We start from the raw sequence: 20,505 nt of genomic DNA, 5'->3' as shown, positions 1-20,505 counted from the left end.
TGCATCAATGAAAAAAATAACGCGAAAATTATTATAAATAATTTAATTTGAATAAAAACAAAATGTCCACAATTTTCTAATAATATGTATACAAAGTAAGCCTAATCACAATATTGTGATATATTCAGTAAAAAATTTATGTAGATTTATGTAGATGTAAAAAGATATGACATATTCTGTTAAACAATTTGTTAATTATAATAGAAAGCAATAATTTGTTGCGAGATTGGGTCATGTAAATTTTAGAATGTTATATGTTTAAATGAAGCAGAAGAAAAAAATAGATAGAAGATAAAGTAAAATAATGATATTTAATACTCAAGAATATTTTCTCATTGTGAATAAAATGATGCATCGGATGTGGCCCAAAGTAAATTAATAATATAGTATCAAGATAAAATTAATTTTATCTTGAAAAGAAAGAAACAAAAGATAATAGGATATTTGTGTATTTGAAAAAAAAATTATCGCTTATTTTTTGTTGCTTCTTCATATTTCTGTATGCCTCTGAGAAAATGTTAATAAAAATTCCAACATAAAAAAATTGCATTTAACCATATCCACAACTATCCTCAACTTTTATAAATACATGTATGATGCAGGTATATCATTTATAAATTATTATGTTATTTCTATCTCATACAAATATAAATGCATTCTCTCTCTCTCTCTCTCTCTCTCTCTCTCTCTCTCTCTCTCTCTCTCTCTCTGTGTGTGTGTGTGTGTGTGTGTGTGTGTGTGTGTGTGTGTGTGTGTGTGTGTGTGTGTGTGTGTGTGTGTGCGTGCGTGTGTGCGTGCGTGCGTGCGTGCGCGCGCGCGCGCAAAGGATAATTTTGGATGTTAAAAAAATTATATCTATTCTATATTCTGTTATTTTTATCTTTAATAATATTATATATACTCCTATTTCTTGTATATCAAAAAATATCTCAATAAAATTAAAAACTAATAAATTATTTACATTATTTTACTTTCCAATTTTCATATAAAGAAAAAAATTGGTTCATAATTTTTTTGTATATTATTTTTAAATATTAATAATAGAATAATAGAATAATAATAATAGAATAATATTAATATTAAAAATTAAATATTTTTAAGAAATCTTTTAGAAATTATAAAAAATATATAATAAAAATATATTTAAAATATGACTAGAAGAATATATTATAAGAGCTAAATATAAAAATGACTTACCAAGAACTCCATATTGTTGTGGAGTAAGTCTTACATCACCATCTGGACCTCCTGGAACAGAAGATATAAGTGATACTCGATCACTTATATGACTTCTGCTGCTAGCCTCACTTTTTCTTGCCCATGATGCTTGTGATAATGCATCTATACATATAGAAAAATTGTGCAATTTTATTTTAATATTATAAAATATTTATACTTTATACTTATTAATCACAATTATTAAATATCTATTTATAAATTTATATTTTATATAATTATATATTTTAATTTAGATTACCAAAATTAGAACTTTTTGCAGCAGCATATCTTTGTTTTAATTCTCTTAAAGGTCTTCTTGAAGAAGGGAGAGGATGTCTTCTTCGTCTTTTTAAAAATTGTGCTAATCCTCCTAATAGTAATGATCCTCCCGTAAGACAAATAATAAAAATCTATAAAAAGAGAAACAAGATATTAAAATATTATTAATTACTTTATTACAAAGTAATAATACAAATATTTTTCAGATTATTATGAAGAATAATATAATAAAAAGAATATGAAATATCATTTTTTAAATATTATGTAATATCAAAATTATTGAATGTAAATGTATTTATTCTAACCTCAAAAAGAGATACTTGCTTTTTGAGTTCTAGATAAATTTATCGATGGCAATGAAATTATATAACGTTTATACAATGCACCTAAAAACTGCTGCGCGTTAAAAATGGACATTGCAAATATATTTGTTATAAATAAATACAAATTAAGATTCACACACGACTTTAATCAACGAACAAACATAAGTTTCAGAAAAAACACTGCATTGAAAGCATTCGTTTGTGCGGTAAATATTCAAAGTAACCTATTACTATATTCATATAAGATGTGCATAAGCCAATGCCATTTTATTCCAAAAAATATCTTTCTAAATGCATTCAGAGAGGGCACTTAATCCTTAATTTCACTCTATCTTATCCTATCTTTGAATGAAATGTTTTTGGTATTAAAGAGATAGCGCTAGTAGTCAATTTTTCTTGTCTCCCATTATTTTCCATTATTTATTTTTCTTGTTTACATATATTTCATTATTTATAGATGGCCAATTTTATGTACTCTATCTTCTGTTTGATATAAAATCTATAATAAAATATTTTAAATAAATTTAATTGTTTATTTTATTTTTATTTTTATCCTTTTTTTATTATTTATTTTTTTTATTTTATTATTTACTTTTTCTATATTTACTCGACACCATATTACAGACAAAATATGAGATATCAATTTCAACGCAACTTTATCATTTTTATTTTAATCTTAATATTTTTATTTAGAATTATAATCTTTAATATAAAAAATAAAATAATATATATTATATTTTTGATTTCACAAATTTACAATTAAAATTTTATGAAAAATTACTGAAATACACATATTTTTTATTACGAAAACTTTAGTAATAATTTTAAAAAAAATATTAAAAAATAAATATTTTTATTACTTAAATACAAATTCATACACTTGATATAAAGTTATAATAATTCTTTTTCATTCCATATTGTCCCAATCACAAAAATCAAAGTCTTCTTCATTCATATCAAGTAATTCTTTAAATTCTTCTGTAGTAGAAGATTGATTTTGTGATATGATATTTTTTGTTGCATTTTCATTATCTTGTACTATTTTTTTATCAACTTCGTGTTTATATTGTTCATTATTAATGAAAAAACTTAAAGTTTTTTGTTTCGAATTTAATCCTTGTGTAGTATAATCAATATCTTTCAAAGAAAAATCTTGATCCAGTCCAACTTCGTTCAATACGTTCATTTTTTTCTGAATTAAAGGCCATAAATAATCATCTGCTGTATGTTTCGCAACTAAATATTGAATAATAACATTTTTATATTGACCAATTCTATGTACTCTATCTTCTGCTTGACATAAAATCTATAATAAAATATTTTAAATAAATTTAATTTTTAATTTTATATAACTATTACAATTTATAATAATAATAATAATTTCAAAAATAATATAAGCGATAAATACTCCAGGATTCCAAAACAATTCTGCAAAAATTACGAGTTGTGCTGCTGTGAGTGTAATCCCAGCGTTTGCTGCAGTAATTGATAATACTGCTGCAATATAAGAGTCATTGTTTTGAAATTTATCAATTTCATATTTTCTACGTTCAGAATTCATTTTCCCATCAATTCTAATGAATCTAAAACATATATTTTGCGAATTTTGCGAATAAATAAAAATTTTATCTTTCTGTAATAGTATATATCATGCCCTTTATACTAAAGATATAAATATGCAATTTAATAATTTATGGAAGTTTATAATTTAAATATTAAAAATAAAAAAACAATCATTGAAATCAACATATTTAAAATATCAATATTTATTTTCAATGTCAATTTGACTATAAAATATTTTTAAATCATTGTAAATTAAAGTTAAATATAATATTCTCTATTATCTATATTCTTACTTAAGAAAATTTACATATTCATATCTTTGGGATAAAAGTAACAATATAATCAATATAATCAATATAATTACTTTATATTCATGGATTCCACAACTTCACAAATAGCATTCAGAATATTATGATGATGAGCAAATATAATGCATTTTTGTTTATTTACAAATAATTTTGAAACATAATCACTAAAACATTATTATCATTTATAAATATTATTGATTCAAAAAGGTATTTATTAAATAATATATTATTATACTTATAATAATATTATTTACCATATAGCCTTTTGTTTAGCAATACTAGATTCATTATAATATTGTAAAAGAGTATTATGTTTTTCTAAATTATTTAAAACTTTTTTTTCTAGCTTTTTAGATATTTCTAACATTTCTTTACCAACTTTTATTAAATCTGGATTTAATAAAATAACTTCCCTAAAATTTATTTGATAAATAAATAATTATTATAAAGATATATATTTATATATAATTTTATAATATTAATATTATTTCTTACCTTTTTTTTATTGGTAATTGATTTAGAATATCATTTTTTAATCTTCGAATTATACAAGTACGTTTTAATAATAAGTGCAATTCTTGCATATTTGATGATCCTGTAAAATCCCATCCAAATGAAGTTTTTTCTCCTGCGCAATATCGAGTTCCATATTCATGATATCTATATAAATATAATTTTTTTTTATTTATGCATAAATTATATATAAGAAATATTATATTACCCCATAAAATTTGGCATTATAAGATTTATTTGAGAATACAATTCTATAGGTCTTGATAACACGGGCGTTCCTGAGAGCAAAATAACATGACGTGCTTGTAAAACTATACACTGTGCAGCCTTAAATCTTGCAGTTTTTGAACTTTTTAAGACATGAGATTCATCCTAATATATAAATTTCTATATTTCAATAAAATGTTACTATATGTATATATGTATATAACATATTTATAACATACCAAAATAACAAAACCAAAAATTTTGCATTGAAATGTGTCCACAGCTCGTACTAAGAGATCATATGTTGTAATAACAATTTTACTATCATCAATAATATCTTTTGTATTTGCAAATTGATAAATATAATGTGTAGGTACAGATGGCAAAAATGTATATATTGCTTCTGCCCACTGATACCTATATTTAACAAATTTATGATTATAATGAAATATACATATTTATATAATATATATATATATATATTTTTTTTTGTATATAGTATTTTTTATTATCAAACCTCATTGAAGAAGGTACAATTATAAGAAGAGGCCAATTTTTCCTGAAATAATGTGCAATGCCTAATGCTTGAATAGTCTTTCCTAAACCCATATCATCAGCAATCATACAACGACCTCCTTTAGATATTCCATAACTAAAAATAACAAATTTAATATTATTTGGTTTAAAAAATTTGTTAATTAAAAATACATAGATCATATACCATATTCCTTCTCGTTGAAATGGCATTATATTTTCTAATAATTTAGGATCAATATCTGATAAATCAATATTTTCAATTGTATTTATTGAAGTATCATTTTTTCTGAATATCTAAAAAAATATTTAAAATATATAAATCTATATATATATTATATAACATATATTTCAATGTACCTGAAGAACTATTTTTGGTAATCCTATGATTTGTACATCAGATTTGAAATTAATAATTTTTTCCATTAGTGCTTCATAATCTTTCAAATGAAAACTCCAATTTTTAGTTTTCATATCTAAAATATACATTTTATAATAATATTTTATAAATATTATTATTTATATAATATATATATATATTTTATTTTAAATCTTAAATTATTAACTAATAAAATTATATTAAATATATATTTTATATTACCATATGATCTGCTTGAAATTGTTTTTAATGTTTCAATAAGTGGAGGAAAATATGATGAAATTTCTAATATAAATCTTGTATCACTTATCATATAACATTTTCCTGTAATAGAAGATTTTTGACCAAAAAAATTTTGGGTTGATATAGGATTAAAACGTTCTTTTTGTTTATTGAATTTTGCATTATTTTTATCAGAATTATTTTCAAATTTTGTTTTGAAATTAATATATTTTGATTGACCATGTCTCAAAACTTTTGTACTATTATTTAGTTTATTTTCATTAATTAAAATATTATCATTAGAAGAAATATTATTTCCTATATTTGTAGAATTAAATGAACTGTTTTTTAATTGAGCTTGTTTTTTACGTTGTATAGCTAATAAACGTTTTTTTTCTATTTCTTCTTGAGAATAATTCATGCCTATAATTTTAAAAATGTTTAAAAATTAAATATTTTTAATTTTTTTATTATAATTATAAATCTGATATATATATATATATATACTTTTCTTTATATATATTCTTTGTATATATCTTTGTATATATTCTTTTATAAATCTTGTATAGTTAATATTTATAATATTTTATAAAATACATAACAATATATAACTTTTTCATTTTCTTCTATTTTTATTAATTTAAATTAACTTAATAACTTATTTTATACAATTGTTGTTTAAACGTTTCGATTTAATTTGAATGATACTATTTTATTATCTAGGAAAAATTTCATTCTCAATCATTATATTTCCAGTAACTTCTTGATAGTTATATTTCCAGTAACTTTTGAACATAATATGATTGGTTTTACTTTTAGTAATAAATTTGTATATAAGGCAGTATATGATCTATCTTTAAAATTTAATTTTAATGCTCATAAATGATATATTTTTGTATTTTAATTTTTCCTTTATGAAATTTTGATATAATAAGAAATCAATTTTTTAAAAACATTTTTAAACATATTTCTTACACAATTTTAACAATTTAAGTTAAATTTGTATGTTTCCGAATAAAACTGTGTTAATATTTAAAACAACTTAGCTTTTTAACACTGGTATTTGTACATAATTCAAATGTTTTATAATATTTTATATATATATATATATATAATTTAAGTATATATCTCTCTTTTTTTTCATAGTCCGAATTTATTTTCAATATATGATAGTCAAGTTCTACGATAAATACGATGTCAACGTCAAAGTTACCTATATCTCGTATGTATTTTACAAAATTGCAATTAATAAATTCAAATAATTATTTTTTATTAAATTTTAGCTGATGATCATGAATTTGTTGTTCCACAAAAATCGATTAAAACACCGGCTCATATGAAAATGTGGGAAAAATCCGAAGCATATTTTGTAAGAATTTTTATTACTTTTTTTTAAATCATAAAATCATAAAATATTTTTAAATATCTTCAAATACATGAAAAAATATAAGAATGTTTTTATAGGAATATTTGGGATTTATATTGGCTTTGAATGAATCAGTTCAAGGAAAAGCTTTAGATGTTGAATGCTCACAAAGTCCTGCAATAGGAAATGTTATTAAAATGCTTAATGAATTTGATGATTGGATAACACAGATACCTCCTACTGAACAGCCCCAACGTTTTGGAAATAAATCATTTAGAATATGGCATGAAAGATTACAACAGGTAAATATGATATATTTTTATATGAAAATCTTCAAAATTTTTTGATTAATAATATTTCAGAATGGAATAACAAAATTACAAAAAGTATTGCCACAAAAATTACATAGAGCAGTTCCAGAAATAGTTCAATATTTATGTGAAGGCTTTGGGAATGCAACACGTATAGATTATGGCACAGGACATGAAATGGCATTTTTAATGTTTTTATGTTGTATGTTCAAAATTGGTGCTTTTACACAAGATGATAAAGTTGCAGTAGTTATAAAAATATTTAACAGGTAATTTATTTTTTATTTAATTTAAAAATTAATATTTTATATATTCTTGAAATTAAAAAAACAAAATTATTTATATTTTTTAAAGATATCTGGAATTAGTACGTAGATTACAATTAACTTATCGGATGGAACCAGCAGGTAGTCATGGTGTATGGAGTCTAGATGACTATCAATTTGTTCCTTTTATATGGGGAAGTGCACAATTAATTGGTATTATTTTGTTTGTATTTTATTATAATAATATATTTAAAACATGTATATATAAACATACATAAAATAAATATTTTAGGACATCCTCGTATAGAACCTCGTCATTTTGTTGAATCAGATATTGTTCAAACATATAGCAAACAATATATGTTTCTTGGTTGCATTGAATTCATTTCAAAGGTTTGTATATATGCATGTATACATGCATATATATAGTATAATTTAATTTTTTTTTAAATTTTGAAATTATTTTAGGTAAAAACAGGCCCATTTGCTGAACATTCAAATCAATTATGGAATGTGAGTGCAGTGTCTACATGGGTCAAAGTAAATAGCGGTCTTATTAAAATGTATAGAGTTGAGGTAAATATTATTGTTAATAATTTTAATAATAAATTTAATTTAATAATAAATTTAAATATAATTTTTAAATATTTAAAAAATTTTATATTTTAAATATTAGGTTCTGGCGAAATTCCCTGTTATTCAACATGTTTTGTTTGGTTCTTTATTGTCAATAAAATCTGTGTCTATTCCCCCTGTCAAAAAGGATTCTCGTCGAGATGAGCCTGTGCAACCATCTCCAATTCAATAATATGCTTCATATTTGTTGATGTAGTTTGTAGCAAACATTCGATATTTATAATAAAATTTTACATTTCAAGTATATAATTGATAAATTAAATTAAATTTCAAGTACATTATTATAAATAATTTTATTATGTAGGTATTTATCATTAAATAATAAAATATATTTTATATAAATTTTAATTTTAAAAAATTTATGTAAAAAATTTATGTGAAAAATTTAAAGTGCAAAAAATTGGCAATTAATTAGCAATGTATTACATAAACAGACATTGTAATAATTATTTATTGTAAATAAAATTTATATATTATAAAGTGATTCATAAGATATTCAGACATATTGTTAAGAAAATTAGTTCAATATTAAATATTTAATAGATTTTTTCACTTAGTGTCAGTCAGTTATATAATTTATTTACAAATATGTATTCTCTCTTATAAAAAAAATTTTGTCAATATTGTTCTTTTATGTATAATGTATAAACATGCAAACTGTTTACTGAATATTGGAATATATTTATATAGAATATGTAGAATATATATAGAATATATATATTTATTTTACATAAGAGATAAAATATCCAAGATATATATTTATATATGTATATTTTTTAAAAATATTATGTCTTACAAATTCTGAAAGATCTAATGACTTATATAGATAATGAATTTAATTAAATAATTCTTCATGAAATTACTAATGATAAAGATAAAATATAGAACACAATTTGGTAAATATTCTTGATTTGCAATCCAAAGAAAATTACAGATCTTTAATAGTTAAAAAATCAGCTAAATTATATCAAAACTTAAATAAAAATTTAAAATTTAATAAAATCTATATCATAGAAATAAATCGAACAAAAGATAGAAGATGAATTAAATATTATATAGATTCGGGTACTATAGTAGATTAAAGAGGCTAGATAATTTTAAATATCAGTTAAGTTCTCGAGCATTGGATTAAATATCTAAAAAAAACCGAAATTTATTTTTGATAGTACATTATGTTGATCATATTGCTTATGTAATGAAACCAGATGATGTAGCAATTGTTTATATTATAAAAAATGTTTCAGAAATTATAATAAACAAATAAATAATTTATGATTTTTTAAAAATCCAATAATCATGGTAAATATGTGATTAAACAAAAAAGAAATATGAGAAATAAATTTAAAAACAATAATTTGCTGTTTTTTTATAATTTTATAATATACAAAATATATTATATATATATTATAATATATTATAATATACAAAAACAATAATTTAAAAAATATATACTTATATTTGTAATGAAATACAAAAATATAAAATATTTTTATACAGTAATAAAACAAAAGAATATTTTTTATGCATACAATCATATTAGGACTTGATTATATGACTATACTAATGACTATACTAATAGACATTATCTATAAATAGTTCACATGTATATATCTTTTAACAATGTTACATAATTATATATATAAATCATAGATAATATCATATAAAAAATATATACTTTCTATTCTCATTATTTATTGGATCATTTATAAATGATTATCTATCATATGTAGTATAGATATGTCTTTATATAATTTTATAATTTTATATTTAATAAAGATATATAAATTTCAATAGAAATCAAATACATTAAAGTGAAGAACGTTTTATTTTTTGATTAACAATTCCATTTGCTATAAAATTAGTAATTTCTTCATGTTTAAAATTTAATTCACTAAGAATTTCTATAGTATGCTCACCTAATTCAGGAATTTTTTGATATTTTTTGGATATACCAGGTGTACGAGATAAACGAGGAGCAGGATTTGGAGTGACTAAACCATCATCTTCAATCTTAAATGTATTTCTTTCTTTATTATGTGCATGTAATGCAACATTTTTTAAATTTAAAACTGGTGTTACACAAGAATCTGTGCCATCAAATATGTCACACCATTCTGCTTGAGTTTTTTGTTTGAATATTTTTTCTAATTTTTCACGATTTTTTTCAAATTTATCAAATTGTGGTATTTCATCAGAAGAAATACCAAGTTTTTCTAAAAATATCTTATAAAATTTAGATTCAATTGCTCCAACACATATGTATTGTTTATCTTTTGTTTCATATGTATCATAAAAATGTGCTCCAGAATCTAATCTATATTTATAAAAAATTATTTAATTATCTATTTTTATAAAACTATAGAGAATAAAATAAGTAGTGATTTAGTTTATAAATTCTTACATATTTTTACCACGGGGATTTCCCCATAAACCAAATATATTTTGAGATCTATACATCCAACTACCTATGTATGCTGATCCATCTACCATTGATGCATCAATTATTTGACCAATGTTACTTTTATTACGTTCAAATAAGGCTAGCATTATACCAAAAACACAAATCAATGCACCAGTAAAATCAGTTAGATTAGCTGGTGGTGTTGGTTTTTGATTATATCGTCCAAATAATGATAATAAACCTGAATATTATTAAAAATACTTTAAAATTCTTATAATATTAAATATTTGTTGAAATAAAATAACTAAATATATATAAGTACATAATAATATATATGTTATTACTAAATTACCAGATAAACCTAAAAAGTTAATATCATGTCCAGCCATATTAGCATAAGGTCCATTTTGACCAAATCCTGTTAATCTAGCATATATCAATCTCTTATTTGTTTCCATAAGTTCTTTTGGCCCAAGTTTTAATTTTTCCATTACTCCTTGAACAATTTTATTATATTATGATTTATTATATTTACATAATAATAATATTTGTTAAAAAATACTACCAGCTCTATAAGGATCTATAATCACATCACTTTGATTGCTCAATTTTTTAAATATATCAAGACCCTGAGAAGTTTTTAAATTTAATGCAATTGATCTTTTTCCATGACTTAGAACATCAATGGTATTATAAAATCCATCAATCTACAAAAAACAAATGTTAACTTATTTCAATTGAAAAAAAATCATATATTAATAATACCTTATCTACTTTAATTATAGATGCACCAAATTCATTTAATATCATTCCACAAAAAGGACCTGGAGCAATTCCAGCTAATTCTAATACTTTTATACCTTTTAAAGGCATATTTATATATAAATGATAAAAGTCAAGAATCAAAATACTTTAAAATCAACACAGAATGAAAATTATATAGAATATTTACATACAATTGCATTAATATTAAACATATTCAATAATAAAAAAAGAATATTAAAAAAAAAAACTTTGATAGCAAATGTATATGATATGTATAATAATTATGATCAATGAACTTTATTAAAACATCAAAAATTATTAATTTTTTTTTGTATCTTTAGTTTTTAATGAATATAATTCAAAAATATTAATTTTAAGTTTAGAAATCTACTAGGTCAAAAATTATTCGTATTTAACTTATTTAATGGTGTTAAAATTTAATTATTAATTATATTTTTATACTAATATTTTATTAAGACATCATATTAATTTGTCTAATGAGCGAAATCAATATGTAATATATATTTTTAAAAAGAATCAATTTTACATATGAATAATTTCTGAACTAGTGAATTTTTAAATTAAAAATTAATATTTTTAGATTCTTCGTTAAAAGTTATTGGAAAAACAAAAAATTATCAATTTTTGATATATCAAAATAAAATTTAATCATACACATTGAATTAATTTTATTAAAATTTCATTAAAAAATACAATATTTAATTATTCAAATATTGGTATTAAAATCTCCAATGGAAAAAAGTACATATTGATCAGAGTTGCCAGATATTGATCAGCTAATGTAGAAAATAAAAAAGTAATAAATAGAATTATTGTATTAAAAAAAAAATTAATTAATGAATTTATAATAATATTATCATATTGTAGATTGTTGACAAATGAAAGTGAAGATTACATCACATAATAAAGTGAGATATAAGACTGAGAATAATCATATAGCATATTCCTTTAAGAAGGAATTTTTGCGGGAATATAATTGTCTGTTGGTAATTTTGATACGCAGTGTACGGTAAATAAATATTATAACCTGTAACAAAACAAATTGTTTTCATTTTTATTTTATAAACAAATTCAATTAAAATATCATCAAAATGAATCCAACGGAACCTACAAGTACTGAAACTTTAAGGTAATTATATATAATTTAATTGTTTAAAATAAATTTCTTTTTTAAATTTAAATTAAAAGTATGCTGAATCGTAATTTCTATGCAATTCTTATATTTTATTTCATTTTTATTTTATATTTAAAAAATTCAATAATATATTAAATAAATTTTATGCTTAAATTAGTTTTTTATAGTATTTTTAATAATTTTATATATATCTTTCATATTTAATTATAATTAATAATATATCTGTAATAGATTAATTAATAAAAATATATTGTTTAAAATAAATTTTTTTTTCAAATTTTGTATAGTTCCAAAATGAAAGATGTTATTGATGTATTAGCTATGCAACGAGAGAAGAGGAATACTTTGCAGAAAAGTATTACAATTGATTATACAAAAAGTAGTGATAGTTTCACAATTTCAAGATTTATATTTGAATGTGGTAGGTTTTAAAAATAATGATTAAAAATTTTGTGTTTCAAAAAGATTATATTTATGAAAAGTAATTTTAAGTTTTGTAAAATTATAGGTTTAAAATTAGAAGCTCATCCATTGACTATTGCTACAGCTGCAACATTATATCATAGATTTATAAAAGAAGCTGTTCCAGGAGGTTATGATAATTATGTAAATTACACATTTATAATATTAATTAAAATATCTAATATATATTTTTTATAATTAATATTTATATACATGTATATGTCTTTTAGTTAATTGCTGCAACATGCCTTTATTTAGCTGGAAAAGTGAAAGATGATAATTTAAAAATAAGAGATGTAATGAATGTATCTTATAGCACATTACATAGAGGATCACAACCCTTAGAATTGGGAGATCAATATTGGAGTATGAGAGATGCAATAGTTCAAGCAGAACTTTTAATCATGCGTATGCTCAAATTTCAAGTAACTCCAATACATCCACATAAAGTAAATATTAATCATACATTATTATATTATATAAATATTATATTATTATATAAATATTATTATATAAATATTATTATATAAATATTATTATTAATCAATATTAATTTTAGTACATGTTACATTATTTACGGTCTTTGCAAGCATGGTTTGGAGAAGAAGAGTGGTCTAAATATCCAGTTGCAAAAACCAGTATGGCACTTCTACAAGATTTTCATCATTCTCCAGCTATACTTGATTATCCACCAAATTTAATAGCAATTGCTTGTATTAATTTGTCACTACAAATTTATGGTGTAGTAGTGCCATTAATGGACGAATGTGATCAGCAACCTTGGTTTAATGTAATGATTAAAATATTTTGTAACTTTAAATTTAAAAATCAAGAATCATTTAAAAGTATAAAACAAATTGTAATTTTTTTCAGGTCTTCTGTAAAGATTTAACAAGAGATAAACTTTGGGAAATAATGGAAAAAGTTATGGGAGCATATGATGAAGAACCAGAAACTAGAGACAATTAAAATATTTCAGTACTATTTCAATTTCATCATATATTAATATAAATCTAACATTCTTATAAAAATTGGTATTGAAAGAGTACAAATATAAATCAGGATCATTAAAACAAATTTTTCCGATTTTGTGTTTTGTATTTTTCTATACCATTAATATTATTTTTAAATTAAAGAATAATAAAATTTGTAATATAAAAAAATTATAAAAAAATAATTTGTGTATTTTAATTTACCATTATATGAACTTAATAATTGTGATTATTATTAATTATTATTATAATATAAATTAATATTCTTATAAAAATATATTTTTTAATATAATTTTTAATAATTGGAAAATTATTAGTTTTATCATATAATTATATTGAAATATTTAAAAAATATTTATAAAAATGCAATGTAATTATATTAGAAGTATAATAAGAAAACTTTCAATAACTTATTTTATAATATTGATATATTTATTTAAATTTAATTTTGATATATTTCAAATTTAAACAATTATTCAATTATATATTAAATTGTGATTATTATTGTAATTAGATAAATAATTTATTATTATTATTTAATTCACTAATTAAAAATATTTTTCAATATTCTAGAATATAATAAAAATTTTTTCTTATATTTAAACAATTATTAGTTATTTAAATTTTTTATTAATGATTGTCATAAATTATATAAAAATTATTTTATGTACATATAGTTTTGATATGTGTGAAGTTAGTTACTTAAATTACAATTGTGGAGTCAAATAAGTGTAGATATAAATAATATTTTCGTTTGATAACAAAAAGAATTTTTTTTCCTTGAATTATAATATTGATATAAAAATTTAATAGCTACTACATTCATTTTACGAAGTAACAAACGGATGTTTGATTCATAAGAATGTTGAACAAGATATTATTGCATGGTGAATATTTACGAAATATATGAAATGTCCGTGAAAAATTTGAAATAATTCTATAAAATTTTTACAGACTATTGAATATGACAACGATAAATCAAATTGATACATCTTTACCATTCACGTTGAAACAAGGACAAGAAAAATTTGATATAGAAGATACTGATGATGACAATACAAGTCTCGAGGATATTAACGATCTTCTATCAATATCAATACCTTCACTTTCGGCGAATAAATTTCACATTCCTACTGATCTAAATGATGAATTTCTTCGATTAACTACTACGGCATGTTTCTTGTATAAAATATAATAAATATTTCAAAATATTAAAATCTAAATATTTAGTTATTTTTAAACATTTAATTTTAGTGGTTTTTATAATTTATAATTAATTAAATATCGATATATTTATAAAATGTTAAAATATTTAATATTTTAATTTTTATTACAGGTTCGTGCTGTATATTTTTCATATCTTCATAAATGTTTACTCACTAATTATATTCTTTGCTATAAAGAGAAAAATGAAGATATTCCAAGTAGTCAATTAAAAAAATGTGCAAATGAAATGGAATTGCTTGCAGTGCGATCATCTTTAGAAGCTACTTTATATAGACAAAATATGTTAAAATTAGTAAGTCTATTTATTAATGTATTTTAATATAATAAATTGATTAATAATTGAAATTAAGATTTATAGATTTCAGATGTAAAATCACATACATCAGAAAAGAAAGCTTATAAAAAATTAATAATATTTTTAGAAACCCCATCAACTAAAGTAGACATTGGGGTTCAAACAATTAATACATGGGCAGAATTAGAAAGGGCAGATAATATACAAAGTATATGTATCACATCTAATTGTGAAGAATTATCCTTACATAAAGAAACACCAAAGTATAAAGAAGAAGATGATATAAATAATGAAAGTGAAGATTATGATATATCTTCTCAATTAACTATTTGCAATAATACAACTTCACCTACTGTAAATTCTACTCATTTCCATGATAAAATACAAAATAAATTTGATATCAAATCAGATGAAGAAATAAATAAAAAAATGATAGTAGATGAAGAGACAATGAAAGAAGATAGCAATATTTTTAATTATATAAAAGATAATTCTAATTCTCAAATTCCAAATCAATCTAATAACCAAAATGATGATGAAAATTCACAGGATTCGCTTTTACAACACATGGAAGACATGTTTTGTGATAGTGACGATAGTAGCGATCTTATGACATTAATTGAAAAACATTCAGGTGTTACTAAAGCTAATATGGATAAGGAAATTAATGCTCTTCTTCCACATAATTCGAATGGCTCTATTAATATGCCTGAAAATAATATAAAAATTAATTCTATTAAGAATACTAATATAAAGGCATTAAATACAAATACAGGAAAATACAGTTTTAGTTATTATAAAGAAATGAAAACCAGACAAACTAATAAATTATTACCAGTTGAAAGTGAAACAATAGAAAATAAACATAAACGTAGAATAAACAGTATTTGGTTTGTTGAACGTGTATATCAGGTATCTAAATTAAAAGCAAAAATGACAGAATTATCTTTAAAAGATTATAGAAGACATGGTAGAGTTAAAGAAAAATTTATTGAACTATTTGGAGAAACTGATGATGAAGAAATGATGCCAGATTCACCAATTTGTATAGAAGAACATTTAACTGCATGTAAAGAAAGAATAGCACCATGGATTGTAAAACATTTGATGCCATTCTATAAAAAACGAAGAATTAAAGATAGACAGTTATTTAAAATAGTTGCAAAGCATGTAGCTGATATGCTTATTATTGAAAATACATTTCCAGGTTAGTAAATAAATATTAAATTTCTTAACAATTAAAAATATTATTTAATATAATATATTTTTTTTATTTTTCAGAACAAGACTGTGTGAGCAAATATATAGAAACATACTTCAAAAATAAAAAATTTATTAGAACTAAACAAGATGTATATTTATAAATATACATTATGTAATTTAATCTTAAATCAAAAAAATCTCATAAAATGTTTCATATAACTCAATTATTAATATTGCATTTATTTAAATAAAAGTTTTAAGCTTGAGATTAAATCAAAGGCAAAATTATATGTTTTATTATAAAAAAAAAGAATAAATATTATATTAAATTATTATAAAATAAGTTTAAAATGCAATATAAGATAAAATAATAATTTAAGATTATTTACGGACACTTTTTTTAATTTAAAAAAAAATATTATAGTTCAAGAATATTGAATTTTTAATGAAAATTTTCACATAAAATAAACTAAATAAATTTTTTAAACTAAAATTAAAAATTTTTTTGAATATTAATCTTGTAAAAATAAATATTTAAAACACAGTCTTAATTATTCTTATGTTCCTTATTATTTATATTGATATATAATATTTCTGTTGGTATGCAATATTATGTGTGCATCTGTATATACACGTAAATATATTTATATTAAATTAATGAAATATACTTAAAATGTTTTTTTGCAATACTAACTATAACTTAAATAAAATAATGTAAAATAGTTTAATCTATGCCCTGTACATAGTCCCTTTGATAAATATAAATGTTTCAAAAGTGTTATTTCTCCTTAATGTAAATTACAAAAATATGAAAACATAATATATGAATTATTGATTTTAGTTTCATTCCATAAAGCAATAATATTCTTGTAATAATATAAGTAATAATATTCTTATTTTCAAAATAAAATAAGGAGCATAACAAGGAGATTCAAAATATCTTAATTATATATATATTTTATCATTAATAAACAAAGATTAAATTTAGTAAATATTAGATTTTTAACAGTTTTTCTTATGCAAAGAATATTAAATTATAAACAATTTTTTAGAGATTCATTTCTATTTTTAAATTACTTTATCTTATTTACTTATTTGTAATAATTCTGTTTACAAATAAACTTATATACTATTTACAAGTTATTCAAAAAAAAACAGCATAATAAAATATTATTATTTAATTTATTTTATTTTATTGATATTATTTGTATACAAAAAACAGTGATAAAGCTATTAAAAAAGATCAAATCTTTATTATACTTTCTATTGAATAACTTGTAAATAAATACTTTTTGTCTTAATATTTTATTTTTCAAGCCATATTTTGAAATTCATAAATTTCATATATTTATATATTAATTGAACTGTTGTATATAACATTATTCTGCAATTTCTGAAACTGATATATAAATGTAAATTTATAAATATTTTATAGAAGTTGATATAATTATAATATTACTAAATAAATAAAATAAAAAAAAAAAAAAAAAAAAAAAAAAAAAAAAAAAAAAAAAAAAAAAAAAAAAATGAAAAGAAAAAATTTTATTAATCTTTTTTTCTACGACTGATAATGATATTCAATAATAAAATCCCTCCAAATATTTTATCATTGTATTTTAAAACACAATGATCTTAAGAAACAAGTTTCAGTCCAACATCACAGTATAGAAAGCTCGATTAAATATTGCATAGACATAGAGGGATCTTAATAAATTGTAAATTTAAAATAATCAAATATAACTTTACATATATATTGAAGGTGGGGAGAAAAATATACTTGAAATAAGAATTATTGTAACTTATGTATTACGTATTTTTCCAGGTACGTAATTCTTGTCTATTACAGGTTCTTGTAGAAACATATGTAAACATCGTTCATTTTGTGCTAATGGATGTCCTGCTATTCTGAAATATTATAAATTTTATTTAATTTTAGCAATTTTTTTATATATTAAAATTGAAAAAAATAGTTATATTTAGTTTAATTATATTATATTAAAATATTTTAATATGCTTACTTATTAACAAAAGCTTCTAAACCTTTTCTTCGATCTTCAATAAAATCTTCTTCAAAAATACCATCATCTCCTCGAAATGGCATTTGACGTTTCCAAGCCTTTCCTGGTAATGGAGGCACTACTATCTATAAATTTGTAGCAAATATTTTTTATTTATTTATAATATTGGTATTTTTAATAGAAAAATTTTAGCATAATGAGTCAATGTTGCCAATATTAAATATACATGTTTAAAAAAATTAATTTAATTTTTAAATATATTTTATTAACTGACCTTGCTATCTCTTTCTAATTCAGTTCTTAACCATTCAAAATCACTATATCTTCTTCTTACTGTGGAATCTTTTACTTTAAAAACTGGAAGATTTGTCTGAAATGAAAATTTATTTTTTCATAATTTATTTATATAGCATTTAAAATATAATATAAAAATGTATAATTTATAATTAATTTTATCTTAAAACAATAAAATATTTATATTATTAATATTAATATAATATATAGTATACAAATTAATATTATTTTAAATTAATTTAAATAATATAAAATTATTATAATATATTAAAATATAATATTATAAATAATACAATGTAAATAAATTATACAAAAATTATTTTGTATAAAGAACTATTGCTTTAATTTTTTAAAATAATCCATAGACATTAATCTAAAGTTTATAATTTCAATAGTATATTTTTTTATATCTACCCAAATTATCATTAAAAGTAAGATAGCAGACACTGCCCATGATAGATTTGGTTAATATCTACAATAAAATTACTCCTTTCATTAATGTCATAATTATATATGAAATGAAAATATTTAAAAACATTTAAATTTTATTTTTGTAAACTTTTGTAAATTATCTAATAAAATGTAACAATATTGTACTCTATATATATATTAAATGCTAATTTTTTTTTACAAAAAATGATGTATATATAAGTAATTAATTTAATTATAAGTATATATAAGTATATTAATATATATAAGTAATTAATTTTTATTTACTTATTATATTAATAAATAAGAATCAATTAGAAGAATTAATTAAATATTTTATTATATTACGTAAAAATACAAAGAGTTTATATATATTGATAAGAATATATAGTCTTATATTATTGCATTTAAGCGGCAAAAGAAAAACTGATATTTAGAATAGAAAAATATCTAAAATATACAAAATTTATAATATTAGATAAAAATAAGTTTAAAATAAAAAGGATTTATCACTCACCCTCATGCGAACTTCATAATCAGTGTATCGTTTTTTGCCGACGCCGTGTGTGATTGGATTAATCACATCAATTTCGAGAAAATTTGCAGGCGCTGCATAAGCGTCATCCAGAGTCTGTTTTTTAACATTTAAACGACGTGTAGCATCCACTGTCGTATCCGCCATACCTTTTAACTGTAAATTAATTAAACAGTTTAAATATCACCTAAAAAACAAATTTGATACAATGGATAATAAAAGTTCGTCAAATGACAGCGGTAAGAAACTTGACACAATTTATTCTCATGTGTTATGTCTATGGTTATGATATAAGAGAATGGAGATAGAGAGGAAACTTACAAATTAAATAAGATACATATACTATGTCATTTATAAAATATTATTAAAAACTACATTTTGTTAAATTTATATTTTAATTGATTAAATTTTAATATAATCATCTTTTATTAATAATAATAATATAATAATATAAAATTATGCTAAATAAATTAAATGTATAATTAAATATTCTAATAGTATGTAATAGTTATTATAGATATTTTATAGATGTATTAATCGAAAGTTATATTATATAAAGTTATATTATATATATTGACTCTAGCTATTATACGTTATATAAAA

The 20,505-nt window shown here is 20.5% G+C and overlaps 7 protein-coding genes across 9 annotated transcripts in view; 3 read left to right on the top strand and 4 right to left on the bottom strand.

Annotated features, from left to right (window-relative positions):
- The window catches only part of LOC122712661 (mitoguardin), a 31,976-nt gene extending 29,971 nt beyond the window's left edge, over positions 1–2,005 (bottom strand). The window contains exons 1-3 of the mRNA XM_043932469.1: positions 1,822–2,005; positions 1,478–1,628; positions 1,198–1,341 (exon numbers count right to left, since the gene is read on the bottom strand). Coding sequence (XP_043788404.1) covers positions 1,198–1,341; positions 1,478–1,628; positions 1,822–1,914 — 388 coding nt within the window. The 5' untranslated portion in view covers positions 1,915–2,005. The remainder of the gene's footprint in view (positions 1–1,197; positions 1,342–1,477; positions 1,629–1,821) is intronic.
- Positions 2,006–2,656: 651 nt separating this feature from the next.
- On the bottom strand, positions 2,657–5,967 carry LOC122712657 (SWI/SNF-related matrix-associated actin-dependent regulator of chromatin subfamily A-like protein 1). The gene is made up of 11 exons (XM_043932465.1): positions 5,547–5,967; positions 5,306–5,421; positions 5,133–5,242; positions 4,929–5,063; positions 4,651–4,828; positions 4,413–4,576; positions 4,187–4,351; positions 3,946–4,104; positions 3,748–3,855; positions 3,229–3,403; positions 2,657–3,126 (listed from the first exon to the last, which is right to left on the bottom strand). The coding sequence occupies exons 1-11, from the start codon at positions 5,965–5,967 to the stop codon at positions 2,728–2,730; spliced, it is 2,130 nt and encodes a 709-aa protein (XP_043788400.1). The 3' UTR covers positions 2,657–2,727.
- Positions 5,968–6,444: 477 nt separating this feature from the next.
- LOC122712637 (serine/threonine-protein phosphatase 2A activator-like) lies at positions 6,445–8,605 on the top strand. Its single transcript, XM_043932438.1, has 9 exons — positions 6,445–6,605; positions 6,693–6,768; positions 6,830–6,915; positions 7,011–7,214; positions 7,275–7,492; positions 7,578–7,702; positions 7,782–7,882; positions 7,958–8,065; positions 8,166–8,605. The coding sequence occupies exons 2-9, from the start codon at positions 6,741–6,743 to the stop codon at positions 8,295–8,297; spliced, it is 1,002 nt and encodes a 333-aa protein (XP_043788373.1). The 5' UTR covers positions 6,445–6,605; positions 6,693–6,740; the 3' UTR covers positions 8,298–8,605.
- A 1,108-nt stretch (positions 8,606–9,713) lies between these two features.
- LOC122712631 (alpha-methylacyl-CoA racemase) lies at positions 9,714–11,985 on the bottom strand. 3 transcript variants are annotated; one of them, XM_043932431.1, is made up of 6 exons: positions 11,967–11,985; positions 11,292–11,386; positions 11,092–11,233; positions 10,879–11,022; positions 10,527–10,767; positions 9,857–10,439 (listed from the first exon to the last, which is right to left on the bottom strand). In XM_043932431.1, the coding sequence occupies exons 1-6, from the start codon at positions 11,968–11,970 to the stop codon at positions 9,932–9,934; spliced, it is 1,134 nt and encodes a 377-aa protein (XP_043788366.1). In that variant the 5' UTR covers positions 11,971–11,985; the 3' UTR covers positions 9,857–9,931. The 3 variants fall into 3 exon arrangements, with proteins under 3 accessions (XP_043788365.1, XP_043788366.1, XP_043788364.1); XM_043932430.1 differs by lacking the exon at positions 11,967–11,985 and having other exon boundaries at positions 9,714–10,439; positions 10,879–11,019; positions 11,292–11,509; XM_043932429.1 differs by lacking the exon at positions 11,967–11,985 and having other exon boundaries at positions 11,292–11,509.
- Positions 11,986–12,067: 82 nt separating this feature from the next.
- Positions 12,068–13,976, top strand: LOC122712633 (cyclin-Q). Its single transcript, XM_043932432.1, has 7 exons — positions 12,068–12,108; positions 12,180–12,441; positions 12,735–12,868; positions 12,956–13,053; positions 13,140–13,358; positions 13,469–13,699; positions 13,783–13,976. The coding sequence occupies exons 2-7, from the start codon at positions 12,404–12,406 to the stop codon at positions 13,876–13,878; spliced, it is 816 nt and encodes a 271-aa protein (XP_043788367.1). The 5' UTR covers positions 12,068–12,108; positions 12,180–12,403; the 3' UTR covers positions 13,879–13,976.
- A 677-nt stretch (positions 13,977–14,653) lies between these two features.
- On the top strand, positions 14,654–16,787 carry LOC122712670. The gene is made up of 5 exons (XM_043932477.1): positions 14,654–14,788; positions 14,856–15,072; positions 15,238–15,420; positions 15,487–16,630; positions 16,705–16,787. Exons 2-5 carry the CDS (start codon positions 14,866–14,868, stop codon positions 16,785–16,787), a joined length of 1,617 nt encoding a protein of 538 aa, XP_043788412.1. The 5' UTR covers positions 14,654–14,788; positions 14,856–14,865.
- A 1,622-nt stretch (positions 16,788–18,409) lies between these two features.
- On the bottom strand, positions 18,410–20,149 carry LOC122712673 (sorting nexin-12). Its single transcript, XM_043932479.1, has 4 exons — positions 19,885–20,149; positions 18,919–19,014; positions 18,645–18,769; positions 18,410–18,531 (listed from the first exon to the last, which is right to left on the bottom strand). Exons 1-4 carry the CDS (start codon positions 20,047–20,049, stop codon positions 18,426–18,428), a joined length of 492 nt encoding a protein of 163 aa, XP_043788414.1. The 5' UTR covers positions 20,050–20,149; the 3' UTR covers positions 18,410–18,425.
- Positions 20,150–20,505: the final 356 nt, after the last annotated feature.

This window comes from Apis laboriosa, unplaced genomic scaffold, assembly GCF_014066325.1.
Source record: "Apis laboriosa isolate Shangri-la unplaced genomic scaffold, ASM1406632v1 scaffold204_cov149, whole genome shotgun sequence".
NCBI classification, from domain to species: domain Eukaryota; kingdom Metazoa; phylum Arthropoda; class Insecta; order Hymenoptera; family Apidae; genus Apis; species Apis laboriosa.
This window is presented reverse-complemented; position numbering and strand designations above follow the sequence as displayed.